Source organism: Cydia splendana, chromosome 1 (genome assembly GCF_910591565.1).
Source record: "Cydia splendana chromosome 1, ilCydSple1.2, whole genome shotgun sequence".
Classification (NCBI taxonomy): Eukaryota; Metazoa; Arthropoda; class Insecta; order Lepidoptera; family Tortricidae; genus Cydia; species Cydia splendana.
Genome location: NC_085960.1, coordinates 34,592,220 through 34,612,589, shown reverse-complemented (window position 1 = coordinate 34,612,589; position 20,370 = coordinate 34,592,220). Strand labels below are relative to the sequence as shown.

General features: G+C 40.5%; 1 protein-coding gene across 1 annotated transcript; it reads left to right on the top strand.

Moving 5' to 3' along the window:
* Positions 1-354: 354 nt before the first annotated feature.
* LOC134794140 (phospholipid-transporting ATPase IF-like) lies at positions 355-20,370 on the top strand. Its single transcript, XM_063765850.1, has 17 exons — positions 355-422; positions 2,037-2,229; positions 3,663-3,788; positions 7,387-7,608; positions 8,437-8,616; positions 10,324-10,638; positions 12,142-12,389; positions 13,663-14,088; positions 14,598-14,769; positions 15,028-15,218; positions 16,126-16,407; positions 17,064-17,200; positions 17,659-17,794; positions 18,136-18,281; positions 18,480-18,647; positions 19,001-19,156; positions 19,545-20,370. Exons 1-17 carry the CDS (start codon positions 417-419, stop codon positions 19,726-19,728), a joined length of 3,288 nt encoding a protein of 1,095 aa, XP_063621920.1. The 5' UTR covers positions 355-416; the 3' UTR covers positions 19,729-20,370.

Genomic DNA, 20,370 nt, shown 5'->3' with positions numbered 1-20,370 from the left:
TATCTATAATACTATAATAGTGTTTATATAAGATAAGCACTTTATGCCCACTCGGCATTACATACATCGATAGGTATGTACGGGAGCGGTCTCATGCGATCCACCTATTATTGACTAAAAGTTAGCACGGGAAAAGGAACTTTAAAAATAAATGCTGTAATTGGTGTTCCATTACTTTCTCTATTAAACAGGCGTTTTATTCAAACTTGTAAGTAAAAGATATAAATTCAACATTTTATCAAACAAACCTAGCCCTAACTATGGATGCACCCTGTAGTACTACCCTTTGAGCATCTGCGGCCCTTCTCACGCCACCCGATGCACTGGCAATGACATTGGTGGCAGTCCTCGACGCTCGCGCCACGTGCTAAGATGCCTCGGCAGCTGTAAAATAGTTCGACTAGAGTTTGGAGCACATGAAGGTAAAAGACATGAAAAACCTTGTGTTGGTAAAGTTTTATGAGACTTTTGACTCATAAGTTTTTAGGCGGGAGTTGGAAGGGGTAGACCTCGGCGGACTTTCTCTGATCTGGTCGGAGAAATTCTGAAGAAAGGCCAGGTCAAAAGCACCCTAAGCCGACGAGCGTGTAATGAGCCGTATCAGGAATGTTACGAAAGTGAAGGAAGCGAAAGAGGTATTTCAGGATTGTAGCAAGTGGAAATCCATGGTCTCTGCCTACCCGTCCGGGAAATAGGCGTGATTTTATGTATGTAAGTTTTTAGACTCTTATTAGTCATTATATGAAAACGCTGGAAACTTACAACTTGGGACTCTTGGGAGATCAAGTTAATTTACTAAATATTTTGATTTGTGGTATTCTGAGATTGGAACGGCTGATGATGGACCGGATGGCCTAGAGCAGCAGTCGGCAACCTTTTAGCAGCAAAGGGCCAAATAGTAGTTACCGAAGTTGACGCGGGCCGCACTTTGTTAATATTTATGACTTTTATCAGACATTGTCGTTTGTCAATACTACATACAAAATAGCCAGGGAGGCTCGCGGGCCGCTTGTTGCCGACCGCTGGCCTAGAGATAAAGGGGCCCACTGATTAACAGTCCGCCGGATGGTATCGGCCTGTCAGTTGTTCGGAACTGTCAAAATTTTGTTCTAACTGACAGGCCGATACCGTCCGGCGGACTGTTAATCAGTGGGCCCCTTAAGGGCGTTGGCCGCGAAAGCTGAAAACGATGCTTCGAATCCGGTCTCGGCCATTGGAGGGCTTGGTCACTTTTTCTTTGGTGTGATGTAAACTCACCAAAAATTGGTGTCTGATGAAAGAGTTAAAGAATTTTGATTGATGAAAATTTACTTTGGGTCTTTGAAGAAGGTAGGTAGGTACATAACCCAATTGAAAAAAATCTCCATTAATTGTGCCTTATTTTGCATTTATTTTAATCCAGAATTTTTGACATGTAGGTATAGACTTTAGTTTATAGGTTATTTCAAGACACGGTGTTTTCACATAGGTACAATTTATGGCTTTGATAAACAAAGCGACAATGTTCATTAGGTACTCAGGCAGATGATCTCGAAATACGGTTCTCGCATTTAAAAGTTTCTTTACACGGAGACACCCAATCCAACCACCAAAGGTGAGGTGATTATCACTCCTTCTCGTGCGATATCGTACGTGTAGTTTACATAATAATATTGTTTTTTTTTTACCTCACCAGCTGGTAAAGGCTCTCTTGATTGTTCAAAAACTGATGAGAAAGTTGCATTTTATCCACATGTGTGGCAAAGTACCTAACCTAATGCAAATTTTGAGTTGTTTCCTTATGTTGGCTGGTAGAATTGACTATTAAATGATGATTTTGAATGATAAACGCTCGCAAAGCTCAAAATTCCACTCTTCGCACCACTCGCTACGCTCGTAGTTCAATTTTGGAATCTTTCGCTCGGGTATCAATACGAGTATTAGCACGAGCGAGATTAGTAATCTCAGATTTCTTTCGGCGCGTTGTTTCATACGCTACTTATTGATGCTAATTGTATGATGACTGGTGCTATTCTCACCATCTCTCCTTCCCTCAGGGCAACAAGGTATCGTCAGCATCAGAGACCCGGCTGATCGAGGTGGGTGCGCCGGCGGACGGGAAGAAGCACAACAAGATCAAGACCTCCCGCTACACGCTTCTGATGTTCGTACCACAGAACCTCACTGAGCAGTTTAGAAGGATCGTCAACTTTTACTTCCTCGTCGTTACTTTTATAGCCATCGTTATTGGTGAGTGGGTCATACCATACGCACTTTACGCAGTTTAGAATCTTCAGTTAACAGTCGGTACCTAAATGTAATAGGTACAACAAGAAATGTAAGTGCCACCCCACACTGTCTCCCGAGCGTAGGCGTCTAGTCAACTATGGCCGCTGCTCGACGCAACGTCGACGCAACTGCGCAGCGTCGTCATTTTCCATAGCGCTGACTAGACGCTGACGCTCAAAAGACGTGAAATGAGAGCCAAGTTCAACATTAAGAATATGCGTCGTTGTTGACTTCGCCGGCAAAAGAATTGAGATCTATATGAGTGCCAAGTTCTACATAGTTCAGTTGGGATGTAGTTAAAGTTCAGGAGTTGACGCTGTGTTGCCAGTTCTCTTCTTTTGAACTTGGCTTGACACGCTGCCGCGTGACTAGATGTATGTTGATACTTATACGTCGCGTAATTTCTCTTCCGAGCTAACTATATATATATATATACCTACATAGGGCGCGGAATCTCGCATTTATTTTCACCGCCACGCATTTCGCATATAATCAATAGATCAATACGCAAATAAATAAGTAGGTACTTACTTCGTAGACACGTAGTAGATAACGTAAGTTTACAAATGTACGTAAATAACTGTGAAGTCATAAGTTGTGGGAATTCTCGTACAAATTAAACTCAGTCTAGCGCACTTGAAATTGCTTCGAGTAATGATAAAAATTGTAGGTTATTGAAATTTACATTCTTATCAAGGTTTTCCCCAGATTTGACTAATCCATATATATAAGTGCCAAACATATCCTTTATTAGCTACACGTATGTTTTGTATGACGTATGGCGGTGAGTTGAGACGCAATAGACGAAACAGTCCGCAAGATCCTCAATTCTTACAAGGACGAAGTCGCGTGCTGGGGGTAGTGTTTGCTATTAAATAAAGGAGTCGATGTCTCGCACCATGTAACAATTTTTTCCTGGGCGGCAGATCTGGACCACCAATGGGTCTTTCCACCAACTTCCATCTCGCTCACGCTTACCTACGCTCAGGGAGAGTAAGAGAAGAACACGAACTTTCTGCACCTTATAAGCCTTTGTAACTTCAACATTGTTTCCAATTGCTTGAAAAAGTTTCGAAATGTCAGAATATGTTTCCAAGTGTTTATGTTCGAGCTGCACATGGAGAATCGATGCTCCACCTGTTTATTCCCACAATACGTGCTTATTATAATTGAACGTTCCGTGTTTTACGTTCCCACGGTGCCAAGCTATGCAACTTTATGGTTTTTGATCACACAACGTGGCCTGAAAGGTTAGGTTACCATAAACGAGTAAGGCAATTATTGCAATGACATTTCCAATGATGGTATACTGAGCGGTCCTGAACGGAAGAGCGCGGGATTTTGGCTAGGACACTGCACATTGTCACAATGTATAAAATGTAACTTTTTTACAGACAGCCCGGTGTCACCGCTGACGAGCATCGCGCCGCTCAGTTTCATGGTGATGGTGACGGCCGTCAAGAACGGCTACGAGGACTGGCTGCGGCATAAGGCTGATGGTCGAGTTAACAACCAGATTGGTAAGGGATCTGTGGTCTAAGGACCCTATAAGGCCTTTCCACTGAGGCGGAGATGAGAGGAGACCAATAGCATTGGCTGTAATCCAGCGGAGCGGAAAACTGAACAAATTGGTTGATTCCCGTTCGTCTCGTCTCATCTGCTCCTCAGTGGAAAGGCAGCCTGAGGGATTTATCGTGCACAAAGTCCGAGGAATCGAAATATTGAATACACTCTCTTGCTCTTCATTCTTCTGCTTCAGGAGGCCGTAGCTTACCTATACCCTCCTGATAGCTAATGGCGTGGACTGTATTATGAGATGATAGAAACACGTAGAATATAGTATGATTCATCATTATATTAGTAAAGAAAATACAGTAAAGATATGTGGTAATGCTATCGCGGTGACAGGCAGACTGACATGGAATCGAATCAAAAGGTAACTCGTTTTACAAATAAATCCCATCAAAAACATTGCATGTAAAAAGGTGCAAGTCTCGCAACACTTCTACTACAAAAAAGTTTTGAGATGTAATGTGAAACCAAGTCGGTTATTTTAATCAGTGCCAGGGGGTATTAAAACAGTATCAATGAGATATCTTTAATTTGTAAAGGGGCCCACTGACTAACAGTCCGCCGGACGGTATCGGCCTGTCAGTTGTTCGGAACTGTCAAAACTTTGTTCTAACTGACAGGCCGATACCGTCCGGCGGACTGTTAGTCAGTGGGCCCCTTAATACATATAATGACCTGGCAATCGCACGGCTGCATAATGACATAAGGATCATCGTCACCTATTAAAAATAATTCTAATTGAACATAACGCTAGCGCTAATTGCAGTTTGAGCATTACGATTTACGAGTACGGTACGAGCAAAGCATTATGTGCGATTGCCAAGTCATTATATGTATTACAAATTAAAGATATCTCATTGATACTGTTTTAATACCCCCTGGCACTGATTAAAATAACCGACTTGGTTTCACATTACATCTCAAAACTTTTTTGTAGTAGAAGTGTTGCGAGACTTGCACCTTTTTACATGCAATGTTTTTGATGGGATCTCATCTCTTTTTCTAGGCAGTCCTTGTTTTCGGGTACTCACACCCATACTATGTATACACATATCATAACTAAACACATCTTCATTCATACTCACATCGTACATAACCTTTACTTTACCTACTATTTGTAGGAACTGCAGCAGTAACAACAACACAACTTTGTAATAGCATATATTTATATGGAATTACAAACTTACTTATGCAGTTCTTAGATCTTTAAAACGTGACTGATATTGCAATATTTTTAGGTTTTCTATGGCTTGATACGCTGAAAACTACCTATGTTTAAAATTTGAAGCTTGTGGGTATGCTAGAAGTACCTTAGAATTATGATGATCGGTGAGTGTGTCAGTGTCGAAATTAAGGAACTTTGACGTAAAATAATTCTTAAACTACAAGTTCAAATTGAATGTTTTTGAGATTATATGTAAAGCATGTTAAGCCCTATATGTCACTGAAAATTCAGGGTTCTAGCTTTAGCCAGCACAAAATTACAGGACGTCAAAAATGGCCTGAATCGCTTCGAGAAAAGGATGGTACGGCCGTGCCTCTTTGTTTTGCTCGACTTGGCGGGGGCACTGCCGTGCCCCCAGATAACACGCACGAAAGAGGTCACGAGCCAGCCAGTCGCCAACACCTCCCATTTCCTCAGCACCCGAATTTTCGGCCTAAACATTTTGCAGATGCTAATCTGGAAACCTTTGTAATCCGTCAACGTCCGGTTTTTGGCCGTCTGAATTAGCGAGGTTCTACTGTTTTTTGTTGAATTGTTTACAATTTCTATTTATGTCATATTTATGTGGAGTGGAACATAGGTCAAACTGCAAGCAACATTGACTTGGTTCGCTACGCCCGAAAATTGTATCATTGGTACCTGTCTAGACGTATCTTCGGTGAAAATCTTCAAAGATTCATTTAGTTTGGCTTCGCTAGAAATGACAATGACAAGCATGTCTAAAAAAAAACAGTCGGTGATAAAAATTTGAATAGGAAATGAAACTCAACAAAGACTTATTCCAAATCTTAGATTACCCTTGACACCATTCGGCCGTGATAAATCTTTATCTAATATAGCAAGCTATGATTTAGAAGGTCACTGTCTGGTTTCAGATTATGCCGAAAATAATACTTCAAAGATTAGATATCTCTCATGTACTGCAACTCACCTGTAACTGTATATCTTCAGAAAAGTGAAATTAACGTCACATTTCGTTAGAATTTAAACGGAATTAGTCGGAATTATCTACCTACGTGTTGAATTCGGGTTTTTAGGGTTCCGTACCTCAAAAGGAAAAAACGGAACCCTTATAGGATCACTCGTGCGTCTGTCTGTCTGTTCGTCTGTCACAGTCTATTTTCTCGGAAACTATTAGACCAATTAAGTTGAAATTTGGTACACATATGTAAATTAGTGACCCAAAGATTGACATGTAACGTAAACAAATGAATTTTAAACATGGGAGCCACTTTTGGGGGGTAAATTAGAAAGTTAAAAAATAAAGTTTTTCAATCTATATCGTGTTATATATCAAATTTTTTTTTTATAATTTTAAAATAAATAAATAAGAAGTTATTTAAGAAAATAGCCAAAAAATGAACATCCCCGCCCCCTTTATCTCCGAAACTACTGCGTCTGAAATTTTGAAATAAATACATAAAATAATTATTTACCTATAGATGACAGGAAAACCTATTAGAAATGTGCAGTCAAGTGTGAGTCGGACTTAATGTACGGAACCCTTGGAACGCGAGTCTGACTCGCACTTGGCCGGTTTTTTAATGAGTACGAGCCTAAAAATAAAGTTTATGCAAATTTGTCGGTAGCAACGAAAACGACAAACCAGGGTGGGGTTTTGAAAAAAGACCTGTAATCGCAGCTTAAATGATGACTCACGCTAGACCGGGCCGTGCCCGAGCCGAGGCGTCCGACTACATATGTCATTTTCTATGACGGCTGATCGGTGATAACGTGGTACTTTCCATAGAAAACGAAGCGCCAGAAGCTCCGGCACGGCCCCGCCCTGGTCTAGCGTGAGTCATCCTTTAATGTCTAATTCTATATGTCGTATAGGTCTACCGTTAAATCGGCGCCGGTTGATAACTGGTTTGGAAACTACGGACTAGTTGATGGCTCGGGTGCATAAAATTGATTCGTGTTAAGTTAATCATGTAAAATGTAAAAAATACGTAAATTAGTTTTAGTTTTTAGTCCGAAATCACCGCAAAATCGCCTGAAATAAAGCCCCATCACTTACACGTCGCGAGAACTTGCATGCAATATTCGATATATTACTAACTACAGAGAGATTAATTCAGTCGATCGTCCAAATACCGCAATGTCACGAAAATCGCATGCAAGTTCTTGATCCGTCTAAATGGGTAGAACTAACGCGAATTCAAACGCGCTGTGGATGCACCAAGCGCGGTGCGGGATGTTTGAAGCAGTCATGAAGCAGTCATTTAAAGAGTGTAAGCGACGATATATAAAACGTATTTTTAAAACTTACGATGTGTTGCGTGGAATCTAGGCTTTATTAATCAAATAACCTCTTTCAGTTGAAATACTCCAGCGCGGTGTGATCAAAGAGGTCCGTAACTCCTCCATCGCGCCAGGCACGTTAGTACGAGTAAAGCGAGGCAAAGAGGTCCCAGCAGACTTGGTGCTGCTGTGCGCAGAGGGGGAGAAGGGAAAATGCTTCGTCACAACGGCGAATTTGGATGGGGAGACAAATCTAAAGACGTTGCGGGTACCGCCTCCGCTAGTGGGGTATACTCCTGGTGAGTTTTGGCTGTGTCACCTTAAATTTGTGTGTTTTATCTGTTACTTTGGTATGGGTATGAGTGGAATGAGGTAAGGAAGTCCCGGTAGACTGGGTGCTACCTACTATAAGCCGAGGGAAAGAGGAGAAAATGTTTCGAGGCAAATCTAGACGTTTACGGTACCGCCTCCGCTAGTGGGATATGCTCCTGGTGAGTTTTGGCTGTGTCACCTTGAACTTGTGTGTTTTACCTGTTACTTTGGTGTGGAGATGAGTGGAACAAGGCAAGCAATTCCCGACAGATTTGGTACTACTGTATGCCAAGGGGGAGAGGGAAGAACGATTCGTTACAACGACGAATTTGGATGGGGACAGGAACCTCAAGACCCCGTGGGTGCCGCCCGATTAGTGGGGTATAGGTACGCCGGGTGAGTTTTGGCAGTGCACTGTGGACTCTGCCAGATTCGAACTTTAATATACGTCAAGTAGGTATTACGTCTAGATACGATATCGTCGCACGTAGGTACGGTATCGTATCTAGACGTAATATTTGACATATCCCAAAGTTAGAATCGGCCGCCGACTGTCTTGTGTATTAGTGCGAGAAAAGGAAGTGTCAGCAGCTGGAAATGCAGCTATAAGTTCAATGTAGGAATTTTAAATTGGGTTCATATTCACATATCTATATGATATGTACTTACGGTAAAATTTGTCCTTTATACTATAAACGCCCCTGGGTTCAGCACTCATGCATAGCCAAAAACTATCGACCACATTGTCAACAACAATAAATTCTAATGAACCGTCTAATTAAAGTGGTAGGCTTATCTTGATGATCCTTCTACAGACGTCCTGCCTCAAGGCATGAGGATCGAGGTCCCCAACCCGGTGGCAGACCTGTACACGTTCTACGGCCGCCTGGAGATCCCCAGCATGGAGAGCCTGCCCCTCACCACCGACAACCTGATGCTGCGGGGCTCCAGGGTCAAGAATACTGAGTGGGCCATCGGGTGTGCGGTGTATACAGGTCAGAGTTTTATGCCACTATTTCTTTTAAGGCGCCTTGAGTTCAGGTCCTTGTCCGAACGCAGCTCGTTGAGCGCTAAGTGCCCGGGATCGCGTAAATTATTGTTTTTTAATTGTAACTTTTAGTAAGGTTTAACAAAAAAAAAGTAATCGATTAGTTCGATCTAAAATACTATTACGCATTTGTACACGCTATTTTCATGTTGTTGCGTGTTACTTTACCTGATTTCTCAGTTGGTAGACTAAACTTTAGGCACATATGTACATTTGGTTTAATATAATAAACTAGACGGGCCCGCAGCTCCGCTCGCGTAAATGAAATAAAGAGTGTGTCAACCCTGCCAGGGTTCATAACGGTGATAGGGATTTCTTATTTGTACCCGTTATTTGGATAACTTAATACGCAAAATATCTGAAAAAAAAAAGTGATTTGATAAAAGGCAAAATTATACTTTTTCATCTACGTAGTTATTTATTTAAAACTCGTTTCAACATAAAATTATTATTTATTTTTATAAGCCTAATTGCAAAAACGTTCATTAGATTAATATCCGCCTTAAGACGAATATGGACGACCACCGCCCATAAATCGCCTTTTGGTACAAACGTACGTACTCCCCATTTCCCTTTCTGAATACTAACATTACTTACTACGGTTATGTGAATCCTGGCCTCCGAGAAAAGACAAAACAAAACACACCATGATTCTCGGTCTTGCGATAGCTCTCGCCAGTCCCCATGGCCGAGGAGATAAGCAGATCTCGAGCAACTACGTCGTTCCAGCGGTAGGTACCTATGACGTCCAATTGGGCGTCTCCCATTTCGTTGTCCCAAGTACGCTCTCGTCACGGCACGATCCTCTCCCATTCTCTCTAGAAATGTCCGAGCCAATGTAAGCTTATAGCCACTTTTGTCTCTCAGTATTCCGCCAGTATATCGGAACACATCCTTATTTCTATAGCAACAGAATTATATTACGATATTTGGCCGACTGCTGACTGTACGTTTGCTTATTTTCACCAGGTCGTTTCGCTCAAAAATATCTGAACATGCACTTAAATTTTATCTACCTACATTATAACTTGCTATCAACTTTGTATTTTTGGCCCATCTCGGCAGCCCGGTCCCCGGACGAATTTGTTTGCCGAAGCTGTGAAAGTAAATCTGAATAACATAACTCAAAAAGAAATAAAACAACAAAATACAAATTACTATTGATATTGATAAGTCATTATCAGTCATTATATGGCATGTCACTCGTATGGGCATAAACTAAGGTAAAAGGTTGAGGTTGACAGCACTTTTTATTTTACTTCGAGTAAAAAAGGCCGAAATCACTGCATACCAACATAACAAACATAATTTTGGTTATTTGAAGTTCGAAACGAAACCAACCGAGAGTTTCCGAAAATAGCCGATAGTCGTAAAATGAGGAATGTTATGAAAATTTCTTTTGCTTATTGTAAATTAAATACGCATCGAAAGCGATAGTTTTTATGCTCTAGTTATATTCTCATACTTAGATAATAGATTAGAACAGTTTTTTCTTATCATACGTGCGTCGTATTTGAGAAACGTGTCAAAAACTTTTTTAGAAATTTGTAAGGCGCCATCTCGCTTCTTCCCTGGTTTTTTATCCCGTTCTGGTTTTTCAATTATATATATATGATATTCTGTTTAAACTACTCCACAATCTCGTCCATTTCAGGCGAAGAAACCAAACTGGCGCTCAACTCAAAATACGCCGGCAACAAATTCTCCTCCTGCGAGCTCGCAGTCAACGGTTTCCTCTTCGTCTTCATTGTGATCCTCGTCCTCGAGGTCTTCATCAGCTTCGGCATTAAGGTCTACAACGACATCCACTATCAGAACAGGGATCTGTACCTGGGCCCTAGCCTATGCGGCGGGACGGCGGCTGTCACGGTTGCGGGGGTACTGCAGGATATATTTTCGTTCTTGCTGCTGTATTATTACATCATTCCGATGGCACTGTATGTTACTATTGAGCTGTATAAGTTTACTGGTGAGTGGATTTTGAGGTTATTTTGTTTCGGATTGTCTTTTAATATCGCGAACTGCTTTGTGTGTTTGCCTGTAATAGTTAGGGATATATGTATATACGTACAGATGTGCCCTTCAGATCTGTCTACCAGATATTCTTGGCGAAAAATCTGTGAATGTATTTGCAGACGGATGTCCGGCAGACTAAACTCTGATAGGGTTAGCCGGTTGAAGTATTTTACAGATGGTGCCAGGATTGGTACCTGTCAGTCCGTACGAATAGTGTCAAATTCTTGTTTTTATTTGGGAATTTTATGGTCTGGATGTTAAAGCCCCCAAATCTCATAGACAAAAACTAGAATCTGGTAAAACCTATGCTGGCGCCATCTATACAAACCTCTGACAGTTGTCAACTCCATTGGATTTAAAGTTTTATGAAACTGTCTGCTGTTATTTATCATTGCGAAAAGAGGCATAATTTTAACGTCAAAAACATAGATAATTAATTAATTAATCTCGCTTAGTATTTACATATTTATAAAATTAATGGTATCAGATAATATTAATGTTTATCTTTAATAATAAAAACGTACGATGTATGATAACAATAACATATATATCGTTGCCACTTCCTTGTATTGCAATAATGATTTATCGAGATCTGCAAAATTTAAAGACGCGTTAGTAACTTGGGTTAAAGAGATAAAAACTTCTATGTTAATAGAATATTGGAACATAAAATGTATTTGTGTTGTAACCAAGGGCCATTTAGTAATTATTACTTAATCATTCACGTGGGCCTATATTGCCTTGTTAACTAATCGGTCACTATGACTAGCGAGTCGTCATTGAGTGTCATGACCAATGTTGTGTCCTAACGTACACATCACATACCTATTAAATCATGTGTTTTTACTATTCCTAGTCTCGCGCGAAATGTTTTGGAGAGAGTAGGTCTCCATTTTCAAGCACTAACAGCGTTGAGCACCTGTCATGTTCTCGCCGTTGCGTTGTTAACAGTTTTAATTCCTCCCAAATTCATTTCGAGGTGCTGATAGACTTTAGCATTCACATGTAATGATCATTCTCGCAAACAGAATAATGTACTAGCGTTCATCGAACTATTCACCGAATCTGCTTGGAAACTGCATATTGTTATTCACAACCACGGGAGTTAATCGCGTAAAAATAAGTTTTTAAATTTACCTCCGACGTTTCGAGGACGGCGTTGTCCCCGTATAATAATGAATTGTGAATAATAATGAGTAAAAATAGTGAAAGTTTAAGTCAGTGTAAAACTGCGAATGTTTGATGTTGTGCTCGAGTGAAGGCTCAAGTCTATTAGCACCAGGCCTACTACCGCGAAAATCGTAATTCGCAAATTGCGGGCATCTTTCTCTGTCACTCCAATTACGCCTTCATTGAAGTAAAAGATAAAGATACCCGCAATTCGCGAATTTAGCGGGAGCCCCCCAGTAGACTATAAAAAAAACTATCAAAATAAATAATTGCAGACCTTTTCCAGGCGCGCTATTCATCGGCTGGGACGAAGAGCTCCGTTGCGAGGAGACTGGCAAGCCAGCCATCGCCAACACCTCGGATCTCAACGAGGAACTGGGGCAGGTCGAGATCCTCTTCTCTGACAAGACGGGCACGCTCACCAAAAACATCATGGTGTTCAAGGCTTGCTCCATCAAAGGGATTATATACGAGGAGCGGGATAAGCTGCTTTACGATATTGGGAGGTTTGAAGAACCCGTGGATACTAGGCAGGTCAGATAAAATTAATATTTTGTCTTATATGTATTGTAATAAAGGTATTAAAGGTAAATTATCAAGAAGCAAATTAAAAGTGGAAAAATTCACTGTCAGTCCCAATGACTTGAACCCACGACTACCGGATCGCTAGCCCGGCGCGCGGCGGTGCTGATCCATCTAATCTAAGCTACCACGACCTTACCCAATACTGCAAATAATTTCACCATAATATGAGTCTTAGGTAGGCCCACTAAGGGCAGACGCAGATGTTTGTGCTTAATACAAAATTAATTATCTAGAAGATCATGGTTATAAAGGTTTGCTCCATAACGGGGTTCATTTATGAGGAAAGAGATAAGATGAGACATGACCAAGAACATCGTTAATTTTTTACGGTATCTAATCCAAAGAAATATTCCATATTATCAAACCTGAAATTGGCTTCATGTTCTTTTTTGCATTAAAACTTCTTATATAAAATTATAATACACTAAATACTTAAATATATAAAATTAGATAAACATATTTAAGTACTATGACTTGAAAATGTATCAGTTCACCAATTTACTTGGCACTGATTAGCTTTACAGTCATTTGAAATAGAACATAAACGTCTGTACCTACCTGTAAGTGGGTGTAACTGTAGGTACCTACTCGGCAAACTGCCCCGTATCAAGGTTTTGAGATAAGCTATCAGTTCATGTAACTGTAATCATAATCATACCGTTGACCGATGACAATTCTTGCCACTTCCGCATCTATTTAATGGACTGATTAGGCTGCAAAATCCCTACTATCCTTATAAATCTGTCTGTCGGTCTGTCTGTTACCTCTTGAAATCGCTGAATCAATTTAAATGAAATTTGGTATGAAGATCGTTTGAAGCCCGAGAAAGAACATAGGATAGTTTTTGTCAATCATCATCATCCCACGCAGACGAAGTCGCAGGCAGAAGCTAGTATGTTGTATATAACTGCATGGATAGCGATTAAAGTTTTTAGAACATCAATATCGTCTATGATTTGTCAATATTTTACCTACTTATGAAAATCTGACTTTTTAAGCTTTTGCTTAAAAAGTCAGATTTTCATAAGTTTTGCTTGGCCTTATCAAACGGAGTCTAGTTCTTCTAATTTAGTCTAATAAGACTTGACTGTTGATATTTAGTAAGTCTATAAGTAGCTAATAGACGGAGTTGCGAGCGTTTATACCCACTTTTTACCCGTCGACATATTAATTTAGAATTATCAATCCCGTTCATAACTTCACCACTGACTTTTTATTTCAGGCAGACATCAGATTCTTTTTCAAAATCCTCGCTCTCTGCCACTCAGTCCAGATATCCAACGAAGACATGAAACGACTCAGCGCTCGCTTATCCATGACCGGAGACCTTCAGCTTATGAACATGTTCAGAAGAAAGAAACCTAAAAAAGTCGTGGCTAATGGAAATGGCGTAGTTGATACGTCTACATGGAATGCTATGATGAGTGTTAACAACGTTGGACACATCGATTATCAAGCTAGCAGCCCTGATGAAAAGGCTCTAGTCGAAGCAGCCGATAGACTAGGCGTCACGTTTCTGGGCGAAGACGGAAACAATCTAATAATTAAAATGGGAGATGAGACTGAAATGTACGAGAGGTTGCAGATTATCGAATTTACATCGGAGAGGAAAAGGATGTCTGTAGTTTTAAGGGATAAAGATGGCAAGGTGAGTCTGTTATTTTGTATACAGTCAGCATCAAATAGGTTACAATCCCTGATGTATATTTGGGCACTATGGCTGTCACTATTTCTTTGATACTGACTGTACAATTCGCATGAGCTTTGATGCCCGCTTGCATGAGAATGTAGGGTGCGGTTTCATCAAAACTCGCGTGTAGAAAGTATTCTTCTTCATACCAATATAAAGGTCTGAATGCATATATGCTTTATAAGTTATGTTCAGTGAGTAAAAAATATCAAACTAATTTTAGTGCCAAAATAAGCTGTCTTCTACCAGAAAATTTCTTCTCAAATACTTCACCAACTGTCTGAATTAAAAGTTAGTACTAGTAAAGGCCATTGGTCATGCTTGGATGACCCAGATGTGTATGACACTTTTAATCTCCTTTCTGTTACGGTCAACCAAGATACTGCCTTGTAAATCTCAGACGGACTAATAAGGAACGGCTTATTAACACACTAAAGTGTGTTATCCTAACTATCCGCTTTTTTCAGATCTGGCTGTTCTGCAAAGGTGCAGAAAGCTCGGTATTCCCGCTGTGCGTCAACCAGATCATGGTAGACGACACCAATGTGGACATCAACTCGTTCGCTAACAAAGGTCTGCGTACCCTCGCCATTGCGTACCGGGAGATACCCGATGAGGAGTACGAAAAGGTTTACGAATGTGAGTATGTGTGGGTCCGTTTCTTCAAAGTGACCCAGTTTTTGGGTCTAAATTTCCTAACACAATATTTTCACACAACACCTCTGTATCTATGTGTTCGAAACAACGTAGTTCAATAGGGTTTTTGATTTTTTTGTGAAATCCTTGTTTATTCATAAGTCCAATTTGTAAGCGGTTCTATCGAGCTGGACATGTATACATCTTTTCAGAGATAAATTTACTAAAATCCGATGTTAAAGACATTCCTCTAATTTCCAGTAATAAAGAAACAAGACGTCAAAAGCGCGGAAGCCCTACAGCAAGTAACGCACCAGTTCAGGATGCTAGAACGAGACTTGACGTTAGTTGGTGCGACGGCAGTGGAAGACTGCCTGCAGGATGACGTGGCAGATACGTTAGCATCACTACGTCGCGCGGGACTCAGGATATGGGTCCTAACAGGGGATAAGGTAAGCCAAGAATTACCCGCCCGTTGGGTGCCAAATACCAATGTTATTAATGAATAGACTGTTACTCTCCATTGAGATGGCAGTAAAAGACTGCCTTCAGGATGATGTGGCAGACATGCTAGTATCACTACGTTGAGCAAGACCCAGGATATAGGTCCTAATAGGGAATAAAGCAAGTCGAAAAATGGCCCCACGTTGAGCGCCAATATTACTTAATAGATTAATTATGTTACTTTACATTATGATGGCAGTAAAAGACTGCCTTTAGGATAACGTAGCAAGCAAGCAAGCGTCACTACGTCGTGCAGGACTCAGGATATGGCTCCTAGCAGAGGATAAGTTAAGACAAGAATGGCCCCACGTTGGGTGCCATTTTTTGGTGAATAGATTTTGTTACGATTCATTGAGATGGCAGTTGAAGACTGCCTCCAGGATGATGTGGCAGATATGTTAGCATCACTACGTCGCGCGGGACTCAGGATATGGGCCCGAACAGGGGATAAGGTAAGTCAAGAATTGCCCCGGTTGGGTGCCAATGTTATTAATAAATAGATTCTGTTACTCTCCACTGAGATGGCAGTAGAAAACTGCCTTTTGGATGATGTAGCTGATACGTTAACATCACTGTGTCGCGCGGGACTCCGAATATGGGTCCTAACTCTTAACAGGGGATTAGACAAAAAATGGCCCCATGTTGGGCGCCAATATTATTGGTGAATAGATTTTGTTACGCTCCATTGAGATGGCAGTAGAAGACTGCCTTCAGGATGACGTGGCAAACACGTTAGAATCACTATGTCACACTCGTCGTATTTCATCAGTAAATAAACTGAACATTAAAATCTGAAATAAGGCGGCAGCAAGAAAAATAAATTGTAGAGTGTAACCGATTTCTTGTCTTTTCCAGGTAGAAACTGCAATAAGCGTAGCTCAGTCCTGCGCACATATATCAGAAAATAGTAGACAAATGTACATAATAGGTGTAGACAGCGACGAAGCAATCAAGTCACATTTAGAAGAATGCAAGCGAATATTAGCGGAGCCGAGCTACAAAGATATGGCTCTCGTAGTCGACGGGAAGAGTATGAGTTGGATTTTGGATAAGCCCGCGGCTCCTGAGTTTACTGAGATATCTTTACAGTGTAATGCTGTGTTGTGCTGCAGGCTATCTCCTCTACAGAAAGCTAAAGTAAGTATCAAAATGCTACTCGCTTGGTACAGAAGGTAGAACAAATTTAACTGTTGGATCAACTACCGTAATGTAACGAAATTGGCATGCAAATTCTCTCACCGTTTAGACGCACACTTAGGTGCGCATTTAGAGAACTGACTTGTGTTCTAGTATTATTTGAAAGAGATAAACAAAATAAACGTAATCGTCACACATATGCTGATACTAAATTTTAATTAATGTGTATGTTGAGTAAATGTAGGGTTCTGGACTAGCATAGACCAGAATTTGGGACTAACCTGGTGGATGACGTGTAGACAGCTCCAGGGGCCCCTGTCCTTCGATGATGAATGTAGTAACCTCATAGGCTGGCGTCGACAGACTTCTCCTATTTGTGCTGAACACTTTGAACTTTGATTTTGGTTTTATATGGCTCGAGCTTTCGGAGCGAGCAGTTAGCGACGGCGTTTCGATTTTGAGATCGTTGGGAATGTAATATGGCAACTTGAGCTTCCAGTGTTGCGCGCTTTCAGAAAAGCGTTCCGTTGCAGGCTTATCCCGTTTTGGAATATGCTAGTCGATTAAGTATTAACCGATTAAAAAATAATAAAAAGAAAATAAGTAGTATTTGTGCGTACACATACAAAAGTACCGAACAGTGTATTTTCTTACAGATAGTAAAATTAATAAAGCACAGTCCATCGAGGCCGATCACCGCGGCCATCGGCGATGGAGCCAACGACATTTCCATGATCCACGAGGCCCACGTGGGCTTCGGGATCTTCGGTAGGGAAGGCTACCAAGCTGCTAGGTAAGATTTCGTGTTTTCATATGTAGGTTACTACTAATAGGCTTTCCAAACTTTACTGGTAATCGCAGGCAATTTGCCAGTAATTATTTATAAAATGTCATTTGACTGGTCTAATCCTAGTCTGGGTTACCAGATCTAATTGAAATTTATAAGGTATCTTGATATTTTTTGAGTGTTCTACCTGTCTGTCTGTCAGCGGGCTGAATCTAGACACGATACTAGAAACGTAGATTAAATCTTGCCGCCGCGTTGTATTTGTTGTTGTATAGTTGGTGAAGCAGATCTTGTCAGTAGAAAAAGGCGGCAAATTTGAAAAATGTAGGCGCGCAGGGATATCGTCTCATATAAAATTTGAATTTCGCGCCTTTTTCTACTGACAAGATTTGCTTGACCATCTATAATTGCGCTGTGTTTCTTGTGTGTAAGTGTTGTGAGTAATTAAAATTTTACTCTTACAGATCTGCAGACTTTGCTTTTACAAAGTTCTCTATGGTGAAGAAGTTCCTACTAGTAATGGGGCACTGGTATTACCAAAGATTAGCTACTTTAATACAATATTTTTTCTATAAGAATATAGTACTTGGGAATTTAATGGTAAGTCATACAAAATACACAAACTAGCTAGCTTCCAATGCAGACTAATTAATACAACAATTTTTAGTAATGTCATACTTAATTGTTTAAAGTTGTTTCAATACTTATCATATTAAGATCGTTTGGAAATAATCCGGCATTATGATCGCCGTATACTACTTTTGGGAATCACATGAGCATTCTGATTCTTTAATTTTAAAAGTGTAAAAGGATACACACCGTTTTCAACAACGCAAGTTTCGCAACATCATGACTGTCACCATAGTGTCTCCACTCTCTACTTAGGCGCATTTTCCTATTCATAAAAAATAATTTATTTCATGATTTTATGATTGTTTCAGTTGTTTTTTCAAATAAACAGCGCATGGTCGACGCAGTCAATATTTGACTCACTGTACCTGACGTTTTTCAATTTATTTTTCACGGCGCTGCCGTGTTTGGTTCTCTCCGTTACGGAGCAGAGGTGGCCTAAAGAATTACTCCTAAGGTACGTACGCTCAACGCAGGGGTCGGAAAACAGCGGCTCGCGAGCTGCATGCGGCTCTTTAGAGATACCCTTATGGGTTAAATAAGAAAATTAACCTTAATAGTCCTTAACTTTTGGGTATGTCTACAGGAAAGATGTGAACACAGTTTTGTGTTTGGCCCAGTCATACTACAGGTTTTAATTATTCATTTATTGCAGAGATCCGACGTTATACAGAGACATAAGCAGGAACAAGCTCATGTCATGGTCCCGCTTCTCCGCCTGGCTGCTTATAGGAGTATACCATTCCGTGATCATTTATACGTTTGGCGCGCTGGCGATCAAACACTCCGTGATCAACGCTGACATGAAGGCTATGGACGTTTGGTAAGTGGGTTTTCGCGATATTGTAACGGGTTTTCTGTGTCTGTAACTACTTATTTTCCTCCAGCGGATAGTTAATTACTTTGGACACGTGTCCAGATGGGAGCCAGAAAACTTAGAAAAGCGCATTTTGGTTGGCATGGTGGCTGGAGGAAGGGGTAGTAGACATCCACCAACCCGAGATATTTTAAGGCCTGCCAGGGATCTACACAGGCGCCTATTATTAGGACGGCGGAAAATCGTGCAGAACGGAGAGTCTTGGTGTTGAAAACAAATGACCTCATGTGGTCGCGAACCTCAGTAATGAGGAAATGAGAAAGAAGATCTGTAACCTAACGTAACTTTTTTGTCGGCAGGGTGTTTGGTGCCGTCCTGTTCCACCTCCTCGTCCTGATAACGAACCTAAAGCTGTGGCTGCAGGCTCGCTATCACACGTTTTACTTCGTGCTTAGCATCCTACTGTCAGTGTTTTTCTACATCGGCTTCAACCTCGGCTACTCTCTTATAAACTTGTAAGTATAATAGTACTAGTGTGTTATCCTCCATTGGTTTTATTGTAATGATTAAATAAGATTACAAAGATCAATTTATTCATCTCCATCACCTAAACCACCGGGCTATATCTTGACATCCGTTAAACTCCTTTTGCGCGCGTACATTTAAAAAGAAATAAGGCTCGTTTAAGTAACCAATATTACGCTTGCATAAATTATAATAATTATAAATTGTATCCACCGCCACTCACGTTAAATATTTGTATGCCTCATATTGAAACACTACCTCCTTTTCGACAAATAAATGAATTGATTGATTGATATGAGTTCAGTAGAAATACACTTAAGGTGCCGTAGGATTCGTGTATTAAAAATGATTTTTTTTCCAAAATATTACTTGTTCCAGACAAATCGACGGTGCAATACTCGGCACGTACACCCGGCTCTGCTCGTCCCTATCTTTCTGGCTGCTAAACGTACTAGTTGTAGTCACAACACTAGTACCTGACTATTGTTATCGATACTTGTCAGACAGTAAGAGCAAGCAGTTCGTTGATACCGGAGGCTCTGTCTTTACCACTAGATTGTGAAATGTATCCATTAAGGTTTCAACAGACGTAATTACAAATCCTACTGATAATTGCTGCCTAAGTAACAGCAACGAATTCAATCGATCGACCAAACGCCGCAATGTATTGCAAATCACATGCGATTATCGGTGACATTTGGAGAGGCTAGGACTTACTGTTATCGATACTTCTCAGATATTAAGTAAGGGAAAGCAACTTGTTGACACTGGTGCCAATGTTTTTACCACTAGTGAGCTAGAGTCTTTTGTGAGTGTCTAAAAATATAATAGTTGCTCATACTTGTTGCTGCTAAACATAATGAAAGACGACTACTGACAATGAGGGTGCCATAGACAATATTCCTTGACCATAAATATTCCGGATATGTGTGGAGCACTTGGGAAAAAAGTTTTTTGGGAAAAAAGGAATACGCTATGTTACGGGTTATTGCTTTAGCAAATATGTACGACAATTTTTTAGAACAATAGATGGATCTTTGTAAACGTGCCATGATTGGCTTACGTAATACAGGGTAATTAATTGATTAGTCAAGTTAGTTGATTGAATGAATAAGTAAAGAGAACGCCAAGCGTTAAGACGATTAAGTGAAATTAGTGATTAAGTATTTAGTTAAAAAATATTTACTTACTTCAAAGCTGTGCA